This window comes from Maniola jurtina, chromosome 5, assembly GCF_905333055.1.
Source record: "Maniola jurtina chromosome 5, ilManJurt1.1, whole genome shotgun sequence".
In the NCBI taxonomy this organism is placed as follows: Eukaryota; Metazoa; Arthropoda; class Insecta; order Lepidoptera; family Nymphalidae; genus Maniola; species Maniola jurtina.
This window is the reverse complement of record NC_060033.1, coordinates 14,957,027-14,969,046: the sequence shown is the minus strand read 5'-3', so window position 1 is coordinate 14,969,046 and position 12,020 is coordinate 14,957,027. Positions and strand designations below refer to the sequence as shown.

Sequence of the window (12,020 nt, the reverse complement as noted above, 5' to 3'; positions counted from 1 at the left end):
TGGATTCCTTTTTAAAAATTTGGTTGACAGCGACCAAGCACAATGTAGTTCTACAAACTGTGCGGAAGCATTTGCGTGCGGCCGGAATACATTACGAAGAAAATATTACGAATGGTTTGCACCAGGACCATAGACTTTCATTTTGCAATGAAATATATAAACTTTGACTGATGTAATTACGTTGTTATTTTTAATAATGAAAAATCTTTTGAGTCGGACAAGGATGGACGTAAAATACTATAATAATAGAACAACAGGTAAACGATATACCTATTATACTTTGAATAAAGTGGTAACTTCAACCTGGGAGTCTCTGTGGGGCAGCATAGACTTGCTGGAATATGGTTACTAACATGACGAGTCGATTACAAAAAGTAATAGCTTACGAGGGTGGCCTACCTTTATACATTATTAAATAAAGTATAGGTAATTAATTTAATTCTATTTGTGAGTGATGTTATTGTTATTGCAGTTAGAAGTTATAATTGATTTTGATTTCTAACTAAGTAATTAACATGTTGATTCATCTCACAAACCTAAAAGTAACCCAAAACGTAAATAAAACATTACGTTCATACTTGACCGACTTTTAGCATACTTCACATCGATATTGGTTTTAAATTACTATAGGAGTAATAGGAGTAGATAAAGTATGTCAATTTTTTTTCCTCTTTTGTATACCTTCTGTTAACTTGATGTGTTAATTTTTTGACAAGCGTCTTATTTATTTCTTGCTTATTATAATAATTTATGAACTGCACAAAAGACAAATAAATAACTTCTAAAATAGAAAAGTGTTATTATTTTTGTTTTTTCTTGCTTATAATTATATTGTTTGAAAGTATGATAATTTTGACTGTATAAAGAAGACAAAATAAATAATTGCAAAAATAAAAAAGCAATCCCCCACTAGGATTAGAACTCACGCCATATTTAAGAACTTCAACACTAACCACTCGGCCATCAGAACTATGTTGACGAATGTGAAATTTGCAACCCTATACGACTGGTAAGGTTATCTAGAAGTGTGAGTGAGTGTAGTAAGTGTGAGTGTATCTATTATCGGATAGCATCGGGTCGTATCTTTGTGTGTTATACATACGCGCGCATTAGTATGCTCTGCCAAGCGAATTATTTTTCCGAGTGTACGAATCTCAAAAAACAAATTATTGTATATTTGTCTTTTATTTCACTCAGGATACTTGTTTTTTTTAGATTATATCAAAATAAATATGTAGTACTATTTTAGAAGTTTATTATGATGAACAGGGTCTGCCTGTTACCCACCTACCTGCCTGCCTGGTCTGTTACTATGTGGTGATACGTAAGTACATAACAAATCTATGTAGTACTAGAGGATGCCCTCGGCTTCGCCCGCGTGGATTTCGGTTTTTTTTTAAATCCTGTGGGAACTCTTCTATTTTCCGGGATAAAAAGTAGCCTATGTCCTTCCCCGGGATGTACCCCAAGTCTGTACCAAATCCCATTAAAATCGGTTCAGCGGTTGGGTCGTGAAAACGTAGCAGACAGACAGACACACTTTCGCATTTATAATATTATAATAATAGTATGGATTAAGTATTAATGTGGTGGTACCCAAATACACATATTTCCAATCTTTACTTGTGCCCCAGGACATACATCTTCATGGATTGTCTTCTTATACTGAAAAATATAAATATAAAATTAATAGCAATCTTTATTGATCAGAAGAAGTGTTACATTTAGAATTTCTTGATAACTGTTTTTTTATCAGAAGAAGACGTGTTACATTTCTTGGTAACTGTTTTTAGGGTTCCGTAGGTACCTCAAAAGGAAAAACGGAGCCCATAAAGGATCACTTTTTTGTTGTCTGTCTGCTTGTCTTTCGTGTCTGTCATAAAAACCTATAGGGTACTTCCCGTTGACCTAGAATCATGAAAGGCAGGTATTTAGGCCTTATAGCACAAGTAAAGGAAAAAATCTGAAAACCGTGAATTTGTGGTTACATCACAAAAAAATATTTCAATTTTCAAAGTAAGATAACTATTCCAAGTGGGTTATCATATGAAAAAAGGCATTGTACTTGTACATTCTAATACAGATTTTTATTTATTTTTAAGCATAATAGGTTTTGATTTATCGTGTAAAATGACGGAAAAAATATCCGAGTATGGAACCCTCGGTGCGCGAGTCTGACTCACACTTGGCTGGTTTTTTTTTCTTTCTAGACTAGCGCTTGGCTTGACCAATGCGTACCGTCCAATAATTCCACGGTGGATAGTGCGGTATCCATTTCTTAGTTTTCATGTCATCTTGCTTCGGCTCTGTATCAGGTGCTAAGGTGTCATGCTCCTCCCCTGATTTCACAAATTGAGGAGACCTCAACATATTGTTGAGAACATTAATAACTTTAGCATACGCGCTAAGCCTTTTGGATTCTGATTTGATTCCTTTAATCTTCTTCTGGATTTTTTTTACTAATTGCAATCTTTTATCTTTTAGATCTAAATTGTTTTTGTTTTCTAAATGTGCAAATCTGATATCTTTTATCTTTTTTTGGAGTCTTTTGTCTTTATAATCAAAATCATTTTTAGATGTTTCGAATGGCTCTATCAAATCTTTATCATTCAAATCATTTTGTACTTTGAATTTTTTATGTTTAACATCTTTAGGCGACATAAATATAATGTTTTCGTGTTTTGTATCTTTATTTTCATAACCATCGTATTTCTTTGATTTTAAGTCATTGAAAAATTGGTTTATCGTTTTGGTTTTGTGTACTCTTACTAAAGGTTTAAATGCAGTGTTGAACTTATGATCATATTCAATTCCTGATGGTACCATCCCATGTGGAACGATTCTTTTTACTAGTAATTTGTTTCTATAGTTATAACTTTTAAGGACACCTTTCTTGAATGCATTCCATAATCCTTTCTCTCCATTTCTATTGATTATTTCATTGTCATCTCGAAATCTAGGTCTTTTACTATAATCAGCAACATTATCATCTTTAAATTGATAATCATTTACAAAATCTTGCACTAATTTTGGTTCAGGTAAACCATATACGTCTATAACTGTATAACTACTTATAATTTGATTTGAATGAAAGAATATAAGAAAGTACAATATTCTTTTAGCTATGAAAGTTCTTATCATTTTGTTGAATTTAGCTATATTGGAGCTGTGGTTGATTATTTCAAATTGAGCATCGGCATTGTAAGAATTTAATCAATGATTATTAGAAATATAAATTAACCGTGCATTTTATGTTTTGATTTTAAGCATATAATTTACCTACGACCTGGGGGTGCTATTAGTTGGTAGGTGTAAAATGGTACACCGGCAATCTACTATCTTAGGCATACTTTAACTAATAGATTGCCTTAAAGGGAGTTGAACCCTACATAGAGCAAGGGGCACTAAAAAATTAAACTACCCAAAGGTTCAATGGATTCGAAAATTTTGATTTCCAAAAAAGGTTTCGCCGCCGTTTTTTGTCTTTCTTCTCATTAGAAAGAGCATTAAGAACAAATAGAAGATTTATTTGTCGATTCGAAAAACATTTTTTATTTTTATAACAAGACTAGCTAACGCCCGCGACTTCATCCGCGTGGATTTAGGTTTTTTTTAAATCCTGTGAGAACTCTTTGGTTTTCCGGGATAAAAAGTAGCCTATGTGCTAATCCAGGATATTATCTATCTCCATTCCGAATTTCAGCCAAATCCATCCAGTAGTTTTTGCGTGAAGGAGTAACAAACATACACACACACACACACACAAACACACACACACACACACACACACACACACACACACACACACACACACATACATACAAACTTTCGCCTTTATAATATTAGTGTGATAAAGTTGCAAACTAAATCCCGACTGCGATCGTCTTAATAAACGCTGAAATATTGGAGTAAAATTGTTTTTCTGTCGCTTGGTATATTTTAATGTTGTTGTACACTTATATTTATGAGTTCAGAGTTGTCCTCTTTCATTTGACATCCCACTCGATACAAACAAAAATTTTTTTGAGACCTCCACTTTTTTTAAGTAACATCCGTTAGGTCAATTTTTTTTGTATAAAATATAGCCTATGTCACCCGGACCATTACAACAAATCAATTGACACCTCATTCATCAAAATCGGTCCAGTAGTTTAGACACTACGGTGTCTATCTGTCTATGTATTTGTTACCTTTTCACAGCCCATCTTTTTTACCAAAATTTAGCACTATTGCATCTTGCAAGCTTGCATCCCGGAAACGAGACAGGTTACGACATAAGTATAGAAATACAATTAAACAGTATCAATAGCCCAATGCATTTAATTCAAAAATATCTCCCAATGAAATCAGATAGTCTTTGCTTATCGAGGTTCCCTTGGTCCTGGGTTAAGGCTGCGTAGATGGGTATATCGAACAGGTCTATTTCTTCTGCTGGCTGCATATCCCTTACTGGGCTCCCGTTCTTACCGTATTGTTTCTCAGGTCTCATGTTGCACCATTTGCAGTATTGTTTGGAGTTGCCTGTAAAATAAAATGAATAAAGCCTTTATTTACTGAGGGGTGACTGTCCGCTGTCAAGTATTTCAAGTTCAAGTTTTTCAAGTTGCCGTATCGACATAGGCCTCCCCCATCCCCTTACAAAGTGTTATATTTATGTCTCTGGTTTTTCTCTGCCATGTATAAGATTTAATGTCATCTGCCCATATCATATGTTGCCATCCTTTAAAATAAAACGTTTCTTATTATAACCGCTAGGATATGGAACACTCTTTCTGCATCAGTGTTCTCCTACACTTATAATATAGGTATCTTCAAGTCAAGAGTGAATAGACATCTTCTAGGCTCTATCTTTGGCTGCATCATCACTTACCAGCAGGTAGGCACGTGGATACGTCTGATTAGAGTGGTGATGGCTTAGTGATTAAAACTTCGGCCTCCTATTTGGGTGATTTGGGGTTCGAATCTAGGGTAACAACTTGAAGCTAGCACTTAGGTTTTCTTGTGAATCTTGTACCTTATCTTTCATCATATAACACCCTAATAGCACAGGAAAAGAGGAGACAAAGTGCTAACTTTACCTTTTAAATATCGAGCAATGGGCTTGGAACTATCAATTTCTAATAGCTCTCCAGACGATGCTATCCTGTATGCGAACGCTGATAGAAGTTCGGGCATTAGAAATAAAAGGACGTGTGTTGATTTCATTTGAAAAGAGTGTAGGAAATAAAAACATCGTAAAGTCGAATTGTTAACATAATAATAATTAATGAGAAATCATGCGGTAAATTAAAGATTTCATACTACTTCATTTGGCGACTTCAATCGCGTGGTTTTAGGTTCCCGGAAACCCCGTGGGAACTCTTTGATTTTCTGGGATAAATAGGAGCCTAGGTATGCCACTTTCCTGGCCTTTAATTATCATCCATGCAAAAAATCAGGTCAATCTTTCGCTCCATTGCGGCGTGATTGAAAGACAAACAAACACACTTTTGTATTTATAATAGTGATTCACCTTACGCAGGGTGGAAAAGTACTAACCATAACATGTTCTCAAAGATGTGTAAAGTCTGCCAATCCGCACTTGATCAGCGTGATGGATTATGGCCTGCAACCTTCACATTCTGAGAGGAGACGCATGCTCAGTAGTGAGCCGGTGATGGCTTGAAAGGATAATGATGATGAAAGGTTTCTCGATACTTGTGAATCATGACGCTGTCGTTGTTACTTGCGAATCATGACGCATAAAAAAACCTCCAATACCAAAAATCTGAGTGTGTTAAGAGGGCTCTCTCCGTCACTCGTTTCATACAATCGTAGTTCCAATTTCATTTGAATAGTAAGCAACCTAAGTCCATGAAATTTTGCAGACATATTCTAGAAACTAATATCTATGTCTGTGGTTTTCCAGATTTCTCTTAAAATATTCGGTTTCAAAGTTACGCGGTCTTAAAAATTTACATACAAATCTTTGAGCTCCTGTAATTTTGAAACTACATATTTTTAGAAAAATCTAAAACACCACAGACAAAGATATAACAACATAGACAAGTTTCTAGAATATGTCTGCAAAATTTCATGGACTTTGGTTGCTTAATATTCAAATGAAATTGGAACTACGATTGTATGAAACGAGTGACGGAGAGAGCCCTGTTAAAAGTAGTACCTACATTTTATTGAATAAATAATAAATTTATTGATTCATTCACTCATTCATACAATACCTAAATGTTATATAGAAGCAGGCGTTAGATACTTTACGGAAGTCCATGATATACTTACAAGGAACCAAAAGCTACCTATTTTGCCTAAATCGGTTGACATGCAGGAAAAGCCAGCCACTAACCAAGCATCATTCGCAGAGGCGTGCACAGGATTTAGAGTCAGAGTAAGCATTCAATAGGCAGGAACTTACTGTGTGGCAACTCATATTGAAAATTAGCATTGAACCATTACAACTAGGGTAAGCAGTGCTGTTATGCCTCTATTATCTGCACGCCACTGAATTCATTCGTATAGCAAATTAAGCTTTGGTTCCCTGTAAAAACTTTTATTACCTTTGAATACCAGAACCACTATAGGAATGAAGAGATAGAGTGAAACTATCCGCACGGGACGCAAATAAAGGACATTTTATGGGTACTACTTTTCCACGTGGGTCCTTACCACGTGGAAAAGTAGTACCCATAAAATGTCTCCGAACACGTCACGTTCCCTATAAATGTTCCCCTAAAGGTCCCGTTGTAAATTAACCCTAAAAGCTTTCCCCGGGAGCAAAGTGAGTTTGTCGCGGTGTTTTGACGCTTGTTGGATTATCATGACCAACCCATCGCTGGCCCACTACTGAGCATAGGCCTCCTCTTGGAATGAGAAGGGTGTACGTAGTAAGTATGTAAGTGTAAGTAAGTAGGTCATAGTCCGCCAAGGCCTAGTGCGGATTGGTAGACTTTAGCACACCTTTGACAACCTTAAGGAGAACTCTCAGGAATGCCTACCTCACGATGTTTTCCTTCACCGTTAAGAAAAATTATATTTAACTAGAAGATGCCCGCGGCTTCGCCCGCCTGGATTTCGGTTTTTTAAAATCCCGTAGGAACTCTTTGATTTTCCGGGATAAAAAGTAGCCTATGTGCTTATCCAGGATATTATCTATCTCCATTCCGAATTTCAGCCAAATCCATTCAGTAGTTATTGCGTGAAGGAGTAACATATATACACACACACACACACACACACATACAAACTTTCGCCTTTATAATATTAGTGTGATAGTGTGATTGCTTAAAACGCACATAACTCTGGAAAGTTAGGTTGAATTCTATATAATCTATCCCACCAAAAACATTTCATGTAAAATGTTGCCAAGACTCACAAGTTCATAATGTTTTCACTGTTAAAAAGTTATGAGATCTCTAGTAGAGCCAAGCCCCTAGCTGAGCTTAGATTTGTGCTGGCCATGGGAGCTATCCCAAGTGCAAAGTATATAGCTTTTAAATGCTCTTGACTATATCACATTTATAACAATAAATAACAAATAACTCTACTTACAAGCTCTGATTCTACAAACCCTACATCTTGGTTAAAAAAGTACGCCTTGGCCGTTTACAGTTCGTGGATTTTTTATCTGAAATGATATTTAAGCCCAGAATAGCTTCTGCGACCATCACGAAGTACAATACAAATTAGTAATTGTCGAACAAACTATTCCTAATGGCCTTAAAATATGTTGTCATTTTATAGTTTTACGAACATTAAACGGCCAAGCCGTACTTTTTTAACCAAGATTTAGGGTTTGTAGAATCAGAGCTTGTAAGTAGAGTTATTTGTTATTTATTGTTATAAATGTGATATAGTCAAGAGCATTTAAAAGCTATATACTTTGCACTTGGGATAGCTCCCATGGCCAGCACAAATTTAAGCTCAGCTAGGGGCTTGGCTCTACTAGAGATCTCATAACTTTTTAACAGTGAAAACATTATGAACTTGTGAGTCTTGGCAACATTTTACATGAAATATTTTTGGTGGGATTTCATTTCTTTTTGACAGGTGCCTTAGATTTTTGTTTTTTGATTTATTTCTTGTAGGTTCATCATTTTCATGACCCACTCTCTAACGTTACCTCTTTTTTTAAAAGCTTTTATTAAACTTGCAATGTACTCGTATGTAACTATGTTTGTTCGGGTGGAATCTTGCAACTCAATTTTGAAGCAGATATACCAAATTTCAGTCTTTTAGGACTTTAGGAAACACAGATAGTTGGTACGTTTGATAAATCTGCCACGGACATCTTATCCAGAAAACTTTAGTATTCGAGCAACAGATTTTACAGATATGCATCTCATATACGAGGGGATGAAGGGGGACCCGATTCCTTAATTTATCTATTGTTCATAATTCTTGAAATTACTACTTAATGCCAAATTTCTGTCTTCTAGGACTTCAGAAAGTAGCCTAGAATTTTTGACTAGAGGTTTTGAATGTCGATAAATCTGAAACTATAAAAGCGAGACAATTGATACTCAGTGCGTTTAATAAATATGCCAAGAACATCTTATCCTGAAAATATCAGCATTCTAGCGACAGAATTTACAGATTTGCTTCCCCCATACAGAGGCGTAGAGGGGGGAAATTTCCAATTTCTTAATTTTTCTGTAGTTTGTATGCAATTTCTAGTCCACATACCAAATTTCAGTCTTCTAGGACTTCGGGAAGTACCCTAGAATTACAGACTAGAAGTTTTGACTGTCAATAAATCTGAAACTATAAAAGCTAGACGATTGATACTCAATGCGTTTAATAAATCTGTCACGGACATCTTATCCTGAAAATATCAGCATTCTAGCGACAGAATTTACAGATTTGCTTTACCCATAAGAGGCGTAGAGGGGGGGAATTTCCAATTTCTTAATTTTCCTGTAGTTTGTATGCAATTTCTAGTCTACATACCAAATTTCAGTCTTCTAGGACTTCGGGAAGTACCTTAGAGGTTTTGATGATCATCAGTGAGGGACGAAAACGGCGTATTTTAGGTATCAATATATCTGTAACCATAAAAGCTAGATATTTGATACTTGGTATATTTGGTAAATTTGCTGAGGACACCTTATACTGAAAATTTCAGCTTTCTAGCGTCATCCAGACCCAAGTTATGACGAGTCGAAAATACGGCGAAACACTTCGAGAAAAAGGTACGTAGCGCCCCGGCCGCCGTTTGGCTCGTCTTGGCGGGGGCACTACCGTGCCCCCTGATACTTTGACTTTGCTTAGACTAAAGTTTCAGTTAAAATGAGACAGATTTATGCCAGCGGTATAGCGCGCTCTATAGGTTTCAGCCTTAGAAGTGCCCAGGATTTAACCCCCATCCTCTCGAATATGAGGCACACGTTTTAACAACTAGACTATCGCCGATTCTTCTAATACGAAATCCTAATTACAAGGATCCAAAGTAAGGAAGGAAGTACGACCATAAAACTAAGCAAGTACCTAGTAGAAGTAAGAACCATTTGTATTAGAAAGATTTGTACAGGATGGCCCGTAGAAATATAAGACTTAGAGTTAATAGATAATAGTATGTAGATATAGTTTTAAGTGTTAGAATAATATTAGTTAGAATAATGTTAGTTAGTGTTAGAATAGGATAATAGGGACCTACCAGAGCCACATGGTCACACTAGTGACCCAGCTCTCTAAATGAGAAAAAATAAAAAATTAAAAAAAAAACCATTTTATCAATAAAATGTAACAAAAAACATGGAGGATTTAATCGTGTACGCGTCACGTCGTCCATAAATGTTCCCCTAAAGGTCTCGCTGTAAATTAACCTTAAGAGCTTTCTGTAGTAGCGGCCAAACTGAGTTTGCGCTGACTGTGCTCTTTATTGGCTGGCGGCAAATGGATTACACTCAAAGGCGTAGAAATCAGTTTTTGCCAAGTAACCTGAAAATATTAACGTTTACCATAAAATGTTACCAAAGCCGATAGGTACGTATTCTATCCAAGATGCATGGAAGGTTTCTTTTATTTTATACTAGCTGATGCCCGCAGCTTCGCCCGCGTGGATTTAGGGTCTAAAATCCCGTGGGAAGTTTTGATTTCCCAGGACAAAAGTAGCCTATCCGTAATAGCCCGTCCCCGGGATGCAACGTGTTTCTGTAACAGGTACCTAAAAACATTTATACGGATGATCCTTTAAAAATCCCGAGGGGTCACCAGGATTTAGGAATGCAAATTCCTTACAGCATCAGGGTTGAGGAGTTGGGTCCTCGAGATCAACGACAAAGTCTTTACTTGTTAAAGGTACCGACAGTTTTTAAAACCCCTCAGTTTTGGATGGTCAGGTTCCCTGCAGCATCAGGATTGAAGAGTTGGACCCCAAATTTTTTAGGAAACAATGTCGCAAAGTTCCTCTATCGATTAAAAAAGAAATGACACAAATCGGTTCAGAAATCTCGGAGATTTCGGTGTACATAGGTAGAAAAACACAACTCCCTTTTTGAAAGTCGGTTAAAAAAGTAGCCTATGTTACACCCTGGTCAATCCACTACTTGTCTGTGAAAATCTCGTCAAAATCGGTTCAGCCGTTCCAAAGATTAGCCTTTTCAAACAGACAGACAGACAGACAGACAGACAGACAGACAAAAATTTTAAAAACGTGTGATTCAGTTAAGGTATCGTTCAAATAACCCTATGAGCTTAATATGAGGTAGTTATTTCGAAATTACAGACAGACACTCCAATTTTATTTATTAGTATAGACTAGCTGATGCCCGCAGCTTCGCCCGCGTGGATTTAGGGTCTGAAATCCCGTGGGAAGTTTTGATTTCCCAGGACAAAAGTAGCCTATCCGTAATAGCCCGTCCCCGGGATGCAACGTGTTTCTGTAACAGGTACCTAAAAACATTTTAACGGATGATCCTTTAAAAATCCCGAGGGGTCACCAGGATTTAGGAATGCAAATTCCTTACAGCATCAGGGTTGAGGAGTTGGGTCCTCGAGATCAACGACAAAGTCTTTACTTGTTAAAGATACCTTCAATATCAATCAATTTATAACCGACAGTTTTTAAAACCCCTCAGTTTTGGATGGTTAGGTTCCCTGCAGCATCAGGATTGAAGAGTTGGAACCCAAATTTTTTATGAAACAATGTCGCAAAGTTCTTCTATCGATTAAAAAAGAAATGACGCAAATCGGTTCAGAAATCTCGGAGATTTCGGTGTAAATAGGTAGAAAAACACAACTCCCTTTTTGAAAGTCGGTTAAAAAAGTAGCCTATGTTACCCCCTGGTCAATTCTCTACTTTTCTGTGAAAATCCCGTCAAAATCGGTTCAGCCGTTCCGAAGATTAGCCTTTTCAAACAGACAGACAGACAGACAAAAATTTTAAAAACGTGTGATTCAGTTATAGTATCGTTCAAATAACCATATGACCTTAATATGCGGTAGTTATTTCGAAATTACAGACAGACACTCCAATTTTATTTATTAGTATAGTATTATTTATTAGTATAGATTTTATCATCATCATAATCTCCTTTACCGTAAAATGGGTTGAGTAAATAACCATATTGTTTTTCCAACTATAATCCCTTTTAAACAGCCATGACTCAACTACTGTAACAATATAAAGTGGTAAAGTTTGAAAGTCAAAGTCATTATTCTAATTGGGTACTATTTGTACATTTTCTGATAGTCAAACAATGATGTAGTTAACTTAAAAGTTGAAACTAAAACCCAACTGCGGTCTTAATAAACACTGAAATATTATAGTGTTGATGTAACATCAGTTAGGTCATTTTTTTCATATAAAATATAGCCTATGTTACCCGGGCCTTTACAACAAATCAATTGGCACCTCATTCATCAAAATCGGCCCAGTAGTTTACAGCTACGGTGGAACACACAGAAATTATACACTCATACCACATAATAACACCACATAACAAATAAATTATAATAATTTTTTGCTTTAAAAGATAAAAAACATGATTATTGTTGTTGTTTTCATTGGAAAATAAAACACTAAG

The 12,020-nt window shown here is 36.1% G+C and overlaps 2 protein-coding genes across 2 annotated transcripts; both read right to left on the bottom strand.

Annotated features, from left to right (window-relative positions):
• Positions 1–1,518: 1,518 nt before the first annotated feature.
• On the bottom strand, positions 1,519–3,192 carry LOC123865089. The gene is made up of 2 exons (XM_045905935.1): positions 2,239–3,192; positions 1,519–1,665 (listed from the first exon to the last, which is right to left on the bottom strand). The coding sequence occupies exons 1-2, from the start codon at positions 3,139–3,141 to the stop codon at positions 1,582–1,584; spliced, it is 987 nt and encodes a 328-aa protein (XP_045761891.1). The 5' UTR covers positions 3,142–3,192; the 3' UTR covers positions 1,519–1,581.
• A 1,112-nt stretch (positions 3,193–4,304) lies between these two features.
• On the bottom strand, positions 4,305–5,224 carry LOC123865099. The gene is made up of 2 exons (XM_045905947.1): positions 5,079–5,224; positions 4,305–4,521 (listed from the first exon to the last, which is right to left on the bottom strand). Exons 1-2 carry the CDS (start codon positions 5,203–5,205, stop codon positions 4,325–4,327), a joined length of 324 nt encoding a protein of 107 aa, XP_045761903.1. The 5' UTR covers positions 5,206–5,224; the 3' UTR covers positions 4,305–4,324.
• Between the last annotated feature and the right edge of the window lie 6,796 nt (positions 5,225–12,020).

What these genes read in the sequence shown, in the direction of transcription:
- LOC123865089 (XM_045905935.1), bottom strand. Translation starts at nt 3,141, where the DNA reads ATGATAAGAACTTTCATAGCTAAAAGAATATTGTACTTTCTTATATTC. An exon ending in CACCGTGGAATTATTGGACG is followed by an intron (nt 1,666 to 2,238) that starts GTACGCATTGGT and finishes TATATTTTTCAG; the next exon opens with TATAAGAAGACAATCCATGA.
- LOC123865099 (XM_045905947.1), bottom strand. Translation starts at nt 5,205, where the DNA reads ATGAAATCAACACACGTCCTTTTATTTCTAATGCCCGAACTTCTATCA. An exon ending in CATTGCTCGATATTTAAAAG is followed by an intron (nt 4,522 to 5,078) that starts GTAAAGTTAGCA and finishes TTTATTTTACAG; the next exon opens with GCAACTCCAAACAATACTGC.